Source organism: Quercus suber, unplaced genomic scaffold, assembly GCF_002906115.3.
Source record: "Quercus suber isolate HL8 unplaced genomic scaffold, Cork oak 2.0 scaffold_160, whole genome shotgun sequence".
In the NCBI taxonomy this organism is placed as follows: domain Eukaryota; kingdom Viridiplantae; phylum Streptophyta; class Magnoliopsida; order Fagales; family Fagaceae; genus Quercus; species Quercus suber.
In genome coordinates this window covers 398,223-413,437 of record NW_027069621.1, presented here as the reverse complement: position 1 = coordinate 413,437, position 15,215 = coordinate 398,223, and the positions used below count along the sequence as shown (strand labels likewise).

Sequence of the window (15,215 nt, the reverse complement as noted above, 5' to 3'; positions counted from 1 at the left end):
TAAAACTCATGCCTGTCAGTCACAATTAATCCAAACAATTTTTCTTTTTCTTTTTAAGGATCCCTGTCATTTCAATTCTTCACTTTCCCATTTTTAAGGATCCCTGTGATTTTTTTTTTTAAAAAAAAAAAAATTAATGGTCTTAAAATTTTATGTAAACAATAGAAAATCAAATGGGTATTAGTTTTTACATCTAACTCAAAAATTTCGAGGAAATTGAAAATTTTAAATTGGAAGGGATCTTTTTCAAAGAAAAATAATTTCACAAAAAGTGCTATAAGTTGTGTTTTATGATGATTATCTTTTGTCAATTTGCCATCATTATTATATTTAATTTCTCCATGTTTTTTAAATGAATATATTATTGCAATTGTCATGTTAATAGTCCTATAGCTCAATTGCATAATTTGGCCTTTAAAGCAGAATCCAAATCCCCATTCCCCGGCTATTATATGTAAAATTATGAACTTATAATTATATTGGTTTCTCTATTCTATTTTAAAAATATATAATTGATTAAATAACATTTCTACCTTTTGTGTTTGGGGATTTTTTTTATTTTTTTATTTTTTATATATAACAAATGTAACTAACTTTTTTACTTTTTTTTTTACAAATTTACAAAAAAAAAAAAAAAAAACTTTTTTGATAGCCATTTCAATTATCTATAAAAAAAATTTCCTAAAATAAATGATTTATATTTACCCTAAGAACATTCATTAATCGGACACTTTTTATTTTGAGAATAATTATAGTACCACATAAAAAGTCACAATTTTTACCATAATTACTTTACATGGCAAAGTGTGATTGACTGCCCATCATTTTTACATGGATCTATAATTTTTTCTCCACTACTCATACTCTACCCCATCACAATTGTGGCGAGAAGTTGTGAATAATTTTGTGTTCCTACTTCCTAGACTTTTTCTTACTTTGATCCCTTGTGTTGAAAAACTTTCACTTTCATGATGCACGTTTGAGGTCACTTTCAAATGACCGTTATGTCGTTATCACTCGCATGACTAGTAAGATGACAAGCTATTCACCATTCACGTCACCTTTTAGTGTGAGGGATTGGGTGGGGGAAGTGGAACTTGGAAGGCAAACAAACTAAAGTGAACGCATGGTGCTACTCCAAATGTCACAAACACAATGCCACTCGAAGGTGTAACATTATGAGTGAAACAAGCATGGTCCCCATTTCAAATTGGAAGAAATTGAAATTTCTCAATGTAATTGAGAACAAAATCTGTCACTACTTTCAAGTTTCAAATCGTCTCCAGAGTAATCACCAGTTGAAACAAAGTATCTATAGGCTGCTATCGACACAAACAATTAACACCATAATGAGGCATCCCTTGCACATAAATATACATCTACAACAAGAAGTGAACTACTTCCATTTAAAGGAAATAAAGAAAGGAAACAAAACCATAAAGCAGTTTATGAACATGGTGCACCAGATTACGGTCAAAATCTCAATAGCCCTCCCCACTGAATAAACAAGAGAAAAGCAATCCCCACAAAACCACAGCCAAAGACATCAGAAATTGTCACCATAAACTATATCATCCCCAAACCAATCTCATACAGGGTAATAAACATTTCCAACAAGATCAGTTGTTCAGAAGAAGAAAAAGATGTCAAGTGAAAACAACAATAGTAACCATCTTTTTACTCATTCTTCTTCCTTTCCGCGTATAAAAAGAACACTCTTTGGAAAAGAAGACAACGAAAATGAAGGTCAAAGTCCCAAGCCATCTTTTATTCAATCTTCTCCATCTTCACTCTACCTAATTTCACAATTTCATCCATGTATCCTGCACTACCTGCTCCCAACATTGTTAACTTTTTCTCCAGTATGCACGCCAATGTCCTTAATGGAGCTAACGCTGTTCTTAGCAGGACTGGAATGCCTCTTTGATCCAGCTGGGGAAGAATGGAATGAGAGACGCTTTTTTACAGAACCTGCTGTTCCCTTCTCTGGTGTCCCATTTTTCTCTGATCCTAGAGGACTTGACAACCGGGACCTAGCCTTTGCTGATTCTGTCGGTGTCATGTAACTTGGAAGAGCAGGGGAGCTTGCAAGGCTATCATCGTCTCTCAATGATGAACCTGCAATGCTATGCCTCCGGAAGCGTTCTGACTGAACACTACGCATGTCATCATCCCCACTCAACCCACTTCCCCTAGGGCTATGTGATATTCGTCTCCCATATATTGATGATAAAGATGGGGCCTTGGAATGGGAAGTTGAAGGTGATTGACGACTTGGAGGTCGGCTTGATTTTTGGCCAGTAGGGGAAGGCATATCCTGGTTAAGGATGTGACGTGAATAAGCTTTGTTGATTTCTCCAACAGAAAAGGCTCGGCTTGCAGCACTCTTTACAGAGGCACGGTCACTTTGATCCATTGCACTTCGGCACTCCCATGGCCGGGCTGCCATCCATCTCTCTAACCAACTCCAGCCCCAATGAGGATTGTTCGGATCCATAAATGTTGGGTTTGCAGATTTTGAAGAGTTCTTCCACATTTGCTGTTGGAAACATTAACATCTGGTTTAGTTCCCATAACAAAGTTCGATTCTTATTGCTTTTTTGAAGCTTCGCATTTTTTAAGGTATAGCAGTACTTCAAAACAATAGACTAAATAAACTGATGAAAATAAGATCATCCAAAAGGCATAAAGTCATTTTCTTCCACTCCAACAACTACCTATTATTGTACCACTAATCCCTCTTCCAATGTTCACAAAATCAACACTCACACCCAAAAACTTCATTTAAAATGACTTTAAACTTTCACTTGTAGCATATGATACAAAATGACTAAAGCAAGAGCGCCATACAATACATGGATAAAATTTAATAACAAAATACCCAATGTAGAAAAAAAATGTGATTGCCAAGGCCGATCTGTGAACACCTCTACTTATTTCAAAACTTAGTAATATCAGGATCACCAGAACATTTAAACATGCTGGAAGATGGTAGTTCTGATCATCACCATCATTCTCATGCTTGTGTTACATTTCTTACCAAAAGTGCATAACAGGTCTATAAAACTTCTCAAAGAAATTTGTTTGTTCATTATTGAACTGGAAAGAAGCATTTGAATTTCATATGAAAGGAAAAGCACTCAAGTTTGTTCACTGTACTTAAGAGACAAGTTAATTGGGTAACATTGAGTTATCACCCTATTCCCTATTGATAAAAAAATCTTTCTCATTCTACAAAAACAAAATGAATTGATGAAGAAATTTAGAGAAACAATTTATAAAGGAACCAACAAAAGAAAATAAATTGATGCATTTTGGGTGTGTGAGCGTAAATTACCAAGAAAAAAAAGACACATATGTTATTTCATCAAAATAAGATGAACAGAAGAGAACTTTAGATACCCTTTTCTTTTAAGGAAACAACCAGAGAAAATAATTGATACATCTTGGGTGGCTGAGTTAAATGACCAAGCAACCGAAAAAAAACAAGATGCATCTTGATGCTATTTATATAAAAGTGAACTGACTACTGTGCTGATTTTACAAAAACTTTTATGCATGCATGCGTGTACCCAACAGTTCATCAATAAAATTTTGCCTCAAGCATGAGAGGCTGGGAAAATCTGAAACTATTCTTAAATTAACATTTTAACCATCAAGGAAGCCAAAAAAAAAAAAAAAAAAAAACTTCAAAACCTATAAATTAAAGGATCAACTTTAAGAGAATTAAAAATTAGAAGTCAATGGAATTAAGAGAGAGAACAATATAAATGCAGGAAGGACAAGACACTGCACACTATTTGTAATTTTGCTATCCCTTGTTGCCTTAAAACTTTAAAATACTTCTAATCACATGTGCCCCCATACTGGTTACAGTTCAAAAGAACTTGATGCGCTTCAAAATTCAAATTGGATTATTTTTTAATGGTAAATTTGAAAATTCAAATTTTGCATTCAACAGGTACCTGATGTGAGAATGCATAAGCCAATGCCCTTTCTCTTCGCATAGCAGCTTCTTGCCTGCTCTGCAGTTTTGCTTCAACTTGCTCCTTAGATTGAGTGCTATCATTCCACTCTTCTCCTATCTGTTGCAGAAGTATTTAATACTCTTACAATAAACCCGCACATGCTTTTCTTTACAGAAATAATGGTGAAGTTTCATTTAAAGAAAGATATAATGAAAAGCCCTAAGCACATGCTTCCACCATATTGAATTTTTTGAAAATGAATACCAGATATGGCCAGATTAAAGGTATCCACTGAACAAACATTTTATCATTGAAAAAAAAAGCCAAAGATAGAAAATTTCTTAATAAACGAATGAGTCTAAAAGAAAAGAGGAAGGCCAAGCTAAAACATTCATCATACATGGAACAAACTTTAGAGAAATCAGAGATATTGAATCATTGAATTTCAAATGTGTGTGTGTTTGGGGGGGGGGGGGGGGGGAAGGGTATTTAAAAAAAAAGGCCATTTGATAGCCTAAGAGATCGGAACAAACAAATTGGGAACCTGACCTTTTGATATGTTAGTATAAATGGTGCCTCTATTATATTCATTTTTTTTAAGAACAAAAAAATTATTTGTAATTGATTTTTAAAATTTTTTCTTTTGGACTTTTTCACCTTTCCGGTGAGGGAGAAGAAACCCATTAAATTGGAAAATAAAAGTGGATTAAAACATAAAAAGTATATTTATAGTCCAAAAATTGACCCAAAAACCGCTTTATTTGAATAAATTCAAATACAAGCCAAAAAAGATAAAAAAAACACTACTTTACTGAAAATTTACCATAAAAAAATGGAATGATAAAAAAAAGGCAGGCAAAAACAGAAGCAATAAGACAAATGCAGATTGGCCAAAGCACAGTTAAGTCATTTATTTGGGAAAAAGCACAGCTCCTCTCACATAGTCACATACCTACAGTAACAAAGGCAAAAAGCATAGGATGGGGACACTTACAGAAGTTCTCAACTTCTCAAGCTCTTTGTCACGTTTCTGTTGGAGCTGCCGCTGGAGAGCCTGATTCTCCTCTGACATTCTAATTCTCCTTTCACGAATTTGAGATTGCACACGAGCAAGAGTCTGCATGCATTTTAATGTGGTAGCTGCTTGGCGTTTGACAGATTGCCCTTGTATCATTGATTTCAATCTCACCAATCCCCTCAAAGCCCGCAATGCCCTCCTTGCCTGAGAGGCCCAGTAGTTAAAAAACATTTCATAAATACAGGAAATTGTTACAAATGGGTTACTTTGGAGAAGTTATGTTAGGAACCACTAACTACTGGCTTCCAAAATTGAAACGAATGACATTTTTCTAAAGCAATGAACAGTGAACAACAATATGGAATTTTTTTTTTTTTTTTTTGGGAGAAGACAACAATATGGAAGTTAATCTTGAAATTTGGAGTAGAAGTTGACACATAAATGCAGACAATCAATGGCACACCTTCAAACCTTTTCCAAAAAAGGATATCAATTTATAAATAATCCCTTAGCCATTAAAAGCAATATGTTGAATTTTTCTTAAGTTGAACGAACACGTAAAACTCAATATGGAAGAATTGCAGAAACTATGAAAATATGCATGTAATTGCTCCACATCTGCTAAAACTTAAGAAAGGCATTCAAACTCATATACATGGACAATTTCATTCTCGAATTTTCAGATAAAATCATAATGTAAGAATTATGTTGCTATATTTGGAAAAGATATATGCAAATACTTGGCATATATATGAAAAGAATTCATACCAAGTATCCTCTGAATGCAGTCTGAATCTTGATAGCCGCAATATCTTCCTTCGATTTTCCATGGTAATGTCCAACAGTAGTGAGACGAACAACCTCAGCAGCAGCCTGAGCAGCTGCAACAGCTGCCTCTGCAGCCACAGCAGTTGCAATTGCCACGGAGTAAGCATGCTTATTCTGTTCATCCTCGGCTTCAGCTAGCGTCACGTCTTCAATGGGAGGCAGAGGAGGAGGAGGAGGAGGAGGAGGAGGAGAAGGAGAAGGAGGAAGAGCAAGATGAACAGAACTAGCAAACGAAGCTTCTTCGGAATAAGGATTTGGAGATGCTTTCTTTGACTTCCCAAACCATTTCTTCTTCGGTTTGTGTGTTTTCTGATTTTTTAAAAAAAAAAAATCGTTTTCCATTATAAGCTAATCTTTGCTGAAATAATTGGAAACAAATCTAACAGCAAAATACAACACAAAAGTTTGTTCGTTTTTCTAAGATAATAAAACACACACACACATATCCAAACCTGGTCCTTTTTTTCCTTGGATTCAGCACAGAGAGCTTTCTTCAGTAAAGAAAAACATCCGGCTCGCTTTCCCATTCGCCTTTAGATAAACACAAAGTACGAAATTTTAGCCCACACGAGTTCAAATGAAAGGAATTTCATATACCTACTGCAAATCAAATGAACCAATGTGTGAAATGTGAATGAATTAATACTTACATTAAAAAAAGAATGTTGATACATCAAAGTGTACAAGGAAACAACCAAAAAATATGTAGTCCTCTAAAAGGTCAAAATTTTAATACTGAGTTTGAATTTCGGTTACAGGTCCAAAATGACACAACCTATTGACCCCATTAACAAGTACATTAATGTGAAGAAGAAAAAACGTAACTTTCCACCAATTAATTACTCTAACCCAACAAATGGTTCAACCCCAGACGCCAAAATAGAAAGATCTTCACAAAAAACCCAGATCAAAATCTCCAATTCAGATTACCCCACATAAAATAAGGACAAATTTTTTGACAAATGTAACATTAATTCAGACCAAAACAACTGAAAAAAACAAAAAAAAAAAAACAAAACAAAAAAACATTGTAATAATAATACCTCGACTTGAGCTCCCGGATCTCTGTGAAGTTTAGAACTCTCTCTCTTTGTGAATGAACACAAAAGATCAGAACTGAAGGAGTTGATGATGATGATGAAGAACACGCATCTTCCGTAAACAAAGACAGAGAGACACACACAGAAAGAGAGACAGAGAGAAGGAGAGAAATTGGGGACCAGTTCCTCTTCCTCCTAAAAAAAATTTTGGAACTGTGGGATTGGAACAAAAACTGTAAGTCTATAACAGCTTTGATGGGGTGTTAGGAAGGTGTGGGGTCCCTACAAATTTGTGAATTGCGATTTCCTATTTTAAGATAGATTGTTAATAACGGCAACAATAGCAACATCATCAACTGCAACAACAAACCAACCTTTCTGTCTGTCTTCGTGTCACTTTTTTTTTTTTTTTTTTTGGAATAAAACAAAGTACAATGAATAAGGTAGTTATTTATCTAATGGATAATGATCTGCCGTTACGTGTTGAGAAAGGCAGTTTCGTGCTCCGTCCAATTGGCAAGTGCAGTCTCTCACGTACTTAACTTTGACTTACTTTTTTTCTTTTTCTTTTTTTAAGTGTGGGTTTGGACTAGATTTTTTTTTTTTTAAAAAGAAATAAGTTTGGACTAGATTAAAAATTAAAATTATTTAACCATTTAACTTATTTTTCTACTATTTATATGCTCTATTACACTTTTTGACACTATTCATATATTTTACTGTATTATTTCAACCAATTTTTATTTTTATTTATAATATTTTTAATAATAATTTTTTAATTTCAGCAAAATAAGCTGTATCCAAATATAGGTTCACAAAGCCCATGTTTGTCATTTCTACTTTCTCGTTTAAAGTTTCAACATGTAAAGTGATTCCGGTTGGTTCAATTCATAAATTTTTCCATGGACATTATTTCATAATCATAATTAAAGAAAAAATAAATAAGATTTTGATTAATAGTAATATATTATATATGTTATAATTTAAAAATAAATAAATAAAATTTAGTTATAAAATTGGTTGTAGCATAAAATTTTAATCTTACTCAATAAAATAAATTTTACTATATATTTTGAAAATCTAACGGTTAAATAATATGTTTTTTACACTCTTATCATAGATGTCAAATTCTATATCAATCGAACATTATTTACTAGATAATTTATAAGCTTATATTTTATGCATAATTTTAAAATATAAAAATTTACAATTTAAACAATTTATTTATGATATATCTATTGATCTTTAATTTTCTATAAATTTTGCAAGCATGTAGAATATAAGAAAAAAATGTAATCCAATAGTAAATTTGTCAAAATTCACCTCTAATAAAAGATATTAGATAAAGTTGTAGATTAAAACTACAATTAATTAATCTTGTAACTAAACTATGTAAAAAAAAAAAAAAAACCTCAAGTGGTACATAAGTACCATAAAAAGCACAGCTAGCAAAAAACTAGTTTTTTTTTTTTTTTTTCTTTTTTCTTGGTTAAGCTAAGACTTTTGATTCATTGGGAATCCACCTTTTATGATTATCGTAATATGAAAAGTCAGCTTCATCTTTGGTAAACACACCTGTTGAGATTTTCAATGAGATATAATTTTTTGGAGTTTAGAGAGAATCTCTTTAAACTTCTCAAATATATTTTTTTTTCGTGCGAATTTTGAAAATCTAATCATTAAATTTTATGTTCTTTATGTTCTTAACATGCATATCAAATTTCATTCAAATCGGATATTATTTACTATTTGATCAATTAACTTATTTTTATATACAACTTTAGATTACAAAATCTTGAAATTATAACATTTATTTGACGACATAGCAATTGATCTTTGATTTTCTTGAAATATTGTAAGCATTAAGGATGTAATAAGAACATGCAATTTAACGGTTAAATTTTCAAAATTCACACTCAATATAAATATATATGATGAGTTTGTAAGGTTTCTCTCCAAACTAATCTAGAGAGAAACTTTGTTCTAATTTTATTGTGTCCGTGTAATACATGACTTAATTAATAATTATAAGAAAAATAAATAAATAAATATATCAATAATCTAATTATGATATAATAAAAAATATTTAGTATAATTAAAAATAACAAATATTACTTTAAATTGGATGGTGAATGCAATGCATGAACTTAATTAATAATTATATGAAAAATAAATAAATGTATCCAATAATCTAATTATGATTTAATAATAAAATACATAGTATAATTAAAAATAACAAATATTACTTTAAATTAGATGGTGAATGCAATTCATGTAAGTCTTCTATTTTTATCAAAAATCATAGATTATAATAGATTATAAAATTATTTAAAATAAATAATGAAATTCAATTAAAACAAAAAGTTCTATAAAATCATAATGGATAATTAAAACAATATAAAATAAATAATAAAACTAAAATTCTATAAACTCCATGTAAAATATTTTTTATTAGGGTAGTAATTTTTAAACGTTTAAAAAATTTGTCAATAAAATTTCACTTATGGCAATTATGTTAATTATTGTATTGTACTTATATTGTGTCGTATCACATAAAGATAAAATTGTGGACAATTTTAAACAAAAATTGAAAGGGCATCTACCTAGCACAATCACAACGTGTGAGATTAAACTTTTATAAACTTTTATAACGAATCTTTTGGTGGCAAAAACTAAATGACTAATTGTAGGGACTCAAATTGGATTGGCCCTGAGTGACGGGTTTACAGCCCAATAAGCCCAAACAATAAATTTATAGAGAGTGGGGTGAAAGGTTTAGGTGCTGACCGTCGATCACCAAGTAGGAATTTTCTTACAACGAAGAAAAATGCTAAGAGTTTTTCTTTCAAGGGGGGAGATGCTCCTCGGCCTGTGGCCGAGGAGGCCTTATTGTTCTCCTTCCCCCCCTCCCTCTTTTTTACTTTACTAACTTCTCTTTTATAGTTTTCATCCTCCTATCCCCTCTCTCCATCTGTTGATCGTCTATTTGCCTTCTTATCTGGCCATCCGTCCCATCAGAGGCCTTATCGGTACTCAAGTGGTTCACTCTGATCAACGTTATCCTGCCAAGGGGTTACCTCCCCATTAATGCGGCCAGGAGGGTTTGTTGAGTGCATTAAATGCGAGAGTGACAGCTAACTTTGGGGTTAGCCACTCCCTAAAGTCACCTTTGTCAGGCCAAGGACGAGGTATCCTCGGCGTAGATCTTAGGAAAATAGGCTCTCCCCCTCTCTCTCAGAAATAGCTTGTGCTCCTCGGCATGGGTCTTGGGCTTGCTATATGATGGGCCGAGGCTATCAGGCCTACGGGCCCCACACTAATTATTATATAATTTCAAAATTCTTATACAATACACCCAAGGTATTGATATTATATCCATATGAAAATGATGTTGCACTAATCCATTTTAATTTATCAATCATAACGTAGTACCTTACGTAGGTGCTACTTTCTAGGCCAAGGTGATTAGGTGTCGTCTTAGGTAGGTTTGCTACATTCGTTGTTCGGCCACATTAAGTCATGTGAATGAAAGGCTACAACATAATTGCTTGAGCACCACAATTTCGAGCTAGGTTGAGCTAGGTTGAGTTTGGATCTACAAAGAGTCCTGTCGCATTTATTTTTACACACACTCCCTCTCCCCAAAAAAAAAAATCATAGCTTCTTTTTTGGTGTCAGCAGACAGCGAAGTCTCTTTAGAACTCAATTTTATAATACAAACTAATTTACTAAAGAGATTAATTAATAAGAGAGTATCATTTTCCCTTTTATTCTTTTGTTGCCTCTTCTACAACAAGGTCTTGGTGTAATGACATTAAATATATGGAATTGTCAAACAAGTGTGCATTTATTTATTTATTTCGGATAAGAATATCATTCTTTTTCTTTTCTTTTTTTTAATCTGAAAAGGTAAGAATATCACTCTTGCCTATCCAGTCTGTAACTTGTACCATAAAGAGATTCAACCAGAAAAAAATATTGTATCATGAAGAAAATACCATTCTTTAGCTCCTATTGGGGCAGTGTGATCCACCCCCTATTTTGTCAGCAATGAATCAGAGGGACTCATGAAGATTGGCTTTTTCCACCCTTCCCAAATAGTCTAAAAAAAATGCAATGATATAAGAATATAAGATAGATACAACAACTAGATAATTAAAAATAGGGCAAGACTTAGTTATAATATTTACGTGCTGTTTATTTGGTTATTCTCTTAAGATTTTGCCATGTGAGTTTTTTCTCATGCGATAAAAGTATATATTTTTTTAATTAAATAACTATAGAACTGAATCTTAAGAAGTGAACTTAAAGTAGTGCAACTAAGTTTTACTTTTAAAAATATATAAGATTGCACTAAAGAGAAGAGCATGTTTGGTGGTTGCATTAATTACTTCACATGTTACCTTGTTTGCCCAAACAAAAACAGAGTTGAACCAGACAACACGGAGAGAGAGAGAGCGAGAGAGAGAGGCCACTCTCACGTGATTGCCTTGAAAGTTGAGAGATGCCACTCTCAGTTCCAATCTGTCTCACATAATAAAAGATTAGTACTCTGCTTCTCCCATTCGATCACATGGTTTTAACATCCTTTTCAACTTTGTTTTTGTTTTTATCATTGACCCTATTATTATTGCAAGAAAGCCATGGATTATTTTGTTTTTTAACTGGAACCATGGATTTTTATTCATGTTAGAACTTAGATTCTCATTTCATGCTTGTCCTTATTGACAGGTTGAAAGGACACCACCTTTTGAGATACAATTCCCTGGAATTTAATTGAAATATGAGCGTGATGTATGACATGTTATATATATAAATGTGTGTGCTTGCCTGTTTGGTAGTTTGACCACCGACTATCTGCTACATATAGCTCAATGTAATCATCAAATCTTACTTATAAAGTATATCAGTACATTTCAGGTTCTTTTCCCAACCGCTGTTCGTGCTAAGCGTCACTTGGCTCCATATTGTGAGGTCTTGATGGAAATGTTGGAACTTTGGAGCTTCGTAGAAAATGATATGCTGGATTTCAATTGGTTACTTGGAACTTTCCCTATTGCATATCCAAGAGTATTGTGCTAATCATGTTATGCCCGCTAGCAATAATATTAGTACCACACACTTTTACACACTCTTTGCCACAATTATCTCACCTAACAAATAGCGAGTGGTAAAGAAAAAAATAGTAAATTTACGTGATAGTGATAAACAACTAATCACAATCTACTACATAAAACAATTTTGGCAAAATATATAAGTATGTGATATATATATTAGTTAAACTAGTATCTAACCCCGTTCTACTGCACAAGATTGGTTAATTGTAATGATGCTATTGGCCAATTTTTTTGTTTTTGTTTTGTTTTTGTTTTTTTGGGTTTATCACACGGATGATAGAATTAAATCAAACAATGAAAAATATAAATTGCATTTTATTATTTAAGTAATGCTATTGGTCTTTTTTTTTTTTTTTTTTTTTTTAAAAAAAAAGAGATAATATTGCATTTTATTATTTAAGTGATACTACAATGAAGAAAAAAGAGAATATTGCATTTTATTATTTAAAATATATAAAGGGACATTAAAAAATAAAAACTGATAATTGAGCTTGGAATCTTCTTGAAGACGCCAATGAAGCGCTAATGTATGAGAGTGTGAAGCAAGGAAGAGTGAGATTGAACATTGTGTTTGAATCCAGCCTTACTCTGAGAAATCCGTAAGGAGGAGAAGAGGGTAGTGTGTGGATCTAGTTGGTAGAGGTTGAGAGAGGAGGAGACATGAGATGACAATATGGAATTAGGAGGAGATGATGTTTTACTTTTATAGTCTTTCTTGTTGAACTCCTTGATTCTGGTTGTGGGATTAGAAGAGCTTCAAACTCTATTGAGATCACCCACAAAAGTGTGCAGGTGAGACGTTCTTACTTAGGCCAATGAGTATTATCATTGTGATTTTCTTGGCTTCCGTGTTAAATGTTAATGCATCATTTATTTGGGCACAAAAATTAGAAAATTTAGATAAGATACATGACACAAAATTGAAATCCAATTTATAATCTCCATAAAAGTGTGCAGGTAAGATGTTCTTGCTTAAGCTAATGAGCATTATCATTGTGATTTTCTTGGCTTCCGTGTTAAATGTTAATGCATCATTTATTTGAGCACAAAATTAGAAAATTTAGATAAGATACATGACACAAAATTGAAGTCCAATTTATAATCTCTATAAAAGTGTGCAGGTAAGATGTTCTTGCTTAGGTTAATGAGCATTATCATTGTGGTTTTATTGGCTTCCGTGTTAAATGTTAATGCATCATTTATTTGGACACAAAAATTAGAAAATTTAGATAAAATACATGATACAAAATTGGAGTCAAATTTATAATCTAATTAGATTTTTTTTTTGAGTTTTGGTTAGAACAAGTGGCGCAAAATTGAGAATTTAATTGAAATCTAATTGAATTTTCTCTCTGCTTCACCTATTATTGTATGTATAGATATATAGATTAGCAATAACATTAGTATTGCACACATTTACACATACTTTACTACAATTATCTCACTAGACAAATAGTAGATAGTAGAGAAAAAAATAATAAGTTTTTGTAATAATAACATACAACCAATTACAATTTACCGTTTAAAATAATTATGGAAAAATAAATGTGACAGTATTTGGAGCTATATTAGTCACAAGACTCGCAACTCGCAAGTCTCAATCGGGTGTAAGGGTGAAATTATTTCATACGTTATGGCAATCTCTGTCTCTGCCGTTTTGTTTTCCCAAAAAGATATATTATATTTTTGTCCATGCCGATAGTTGGGATACTGGCGAACAAATGCAGCAGTGTAAAATCAAAAATGTGTTCAGGTGCGTAGCGTGACAACATCAATGGTCATCACATATGGCTCCAAAACTCGTTTAAGTACAATAATACAATAATTCAGCAACAAAAAAAAAAGTACAATAATACAATAGAAGCCTTGCAACAGAATGAACAGTCAAATGAGCTGGTATACCTTTCTCAGAAAAAAAAAAAAAAAACTGGTATACAAATTTTTGTTTTTCACAACATTTTAGAGCTAGTATTTCATAAAATAATTAAACAATTATATTACTAATCAAAGAAATATTAGCTACAAAATTGGTTGTAGTCTAAGACTACGACTACAAATTTACTCAATATTATTAATATTACTATATGTTTTGAAAATCTAACAGTTGGATTGTATATTCTTTACACTCATAATACATACGTCAAATTTTATGACAAACAGATATTATTTACTCTATGATCTATAAGATTATATTTTATACATAATTTTAAACTACAAAACTTGCACTTTAAACAATTTATTGATGACATAGTTATTAATCTTTAATTTTTTAGAAATTTTGTAAGTATAGAGAATATAAGAAGAAAATGTAATCCAATTGTAAATTTGTCAAAATTCACTTTCAATAAAAGGATATTGAGTAAGGTTCTAGTCTTAGGTTACAACTAATTTTGTAACTTTTTTTTTAGTAAAAACTAATTTTTTAACTAAACTTTGTCATTACTAATCTATATGAATGATAATGCTAATATGAAAACAAAATCAAACATAAATAGTTAAATTTTAAAATGTAAATAACTAAAATTAAAACAATTCTAAACTTTAATATACTTTGGATATTTTAGACTAGATATTTTAGAATAGTAATGTGTGTTGATTGGTTTAAGCATGTTGAGGAAAAATATTTCAACCAAAATTGTCATTAGTGAGTTGGAAAAATTCTAAACCACCATTGACCATTCAAATTGTCACTAATCCACCTACCTCCAAAGTTAGCAATTAGTTGAAATAGGGGAGGTTTCCACTCAACATTTTGGGTAGTTTAGTTTTGTACCATATGCAAAACTTCAAAAATTGTTTTAAAAGTTACGAATAAATTTAAGATGTTCTATTTCCTTTAAACTCTATAAATCATTGAAGTAAAATATAGCAATTGCCCATTTTCCCATATAATAAAATACACAAGTTGTAACATAAGAATACTATACCCATGTTACTATGTATGATTACAAATTTGTTGGGGAAAACTATAAATAAATTTGATATAAGAAAATGATTAAACAGACATGCATATACCAAATATGATGGTTGATGGGTTCACTTTTATATGATATCATCTTTACTACTTTAACTAATTACTTTTTTTTTCTCAAAAAAAAAAAAATTACAGTTTTTTTCTTATATAATGTAGAAACATTAATTATTATATAAAAATGCCTTTATTGTAAATTTACAAAACTATATTTTCCATTATTTCATTTTAAATCCCAAACAAACACATAAAACATTACATTTATTTCTTATT

The 15,215-nt window shown here is 31.6% G+C and overlaps 1 protein-coding gene across 3 annotated transcripts; it reads right to left on the bottom strand.

The window, feature by feature from the left end:
- Positions 1-1,338: 1,338 nt before the first annotated feature.
- Positions 1,339-7,259, bottom strand: LOC111999445 (protein IQ-DOMAIN 3). 3 transcript variants are annotated; one of them, XM_024031572.2, is made up of 6 exons: positions 6,858-7,259; positions 6,267-6,414; positions 5,755-6,123; positions 4,963-5,190; positions 3,966-4,085; positions 1,339-2,539 (listed from the first exon to the last, which is right to left on the bottom strand). In XM_024031572.2, the coding sequence occupies exons 2-6, from the start codon at positions 6,339-6,341 to the stop codon at positions 1,829-1,831; spliced, it is 1,503 nt and encodes a 500-aa protein (XP_023887340.1). In that variant the 5' UTR covers positions 6,342-6,414; positions 6,858-7,259; the 3' UTR covers positions 1,339-1,828. The 3 variants fall into 3 exon arrangements, with proteins under 3 accessions (XP_023887340.1, XP_023887341.1, XP_023887339.1); XM_024031573.2 differs by having other exon boundaries at positions 6,267-6,411; XM_024031571.2 differs by having other exon boundaries at positions 6,267-6,345.
- Positions 7,260-15,215: the final 7,956 nt, after the last annotated feature.

What these genes read in the sequence shown, in the direction of transcription:
- LOC111999445 (XM_024031572.2), bottom strand. Translation starts at nt 6,341, where the DNA reads ATGGGAAAGCGAGCCGGATGTTTTTCTTTACTGAAGAAAGCTCTCTGT. An exon ending in CCAAGGAAAAAAAGGACCAG is followed by an intron (nt 6,124 to 6,266) that starts GTTTGGATATGT and finishes TTAAAAAATCAG; the next exon opens with AAAACACACAAACCGAAGAA. An exon ending in CTGCATTCAGAGGATACTTG is followed by an intron (nt 5,191 to 5,754) that starts GTATGAATTCTT and finishes TGGGCCTCTCAG; the next exon opens with GCAAGGAGGGCATTGCGGGC.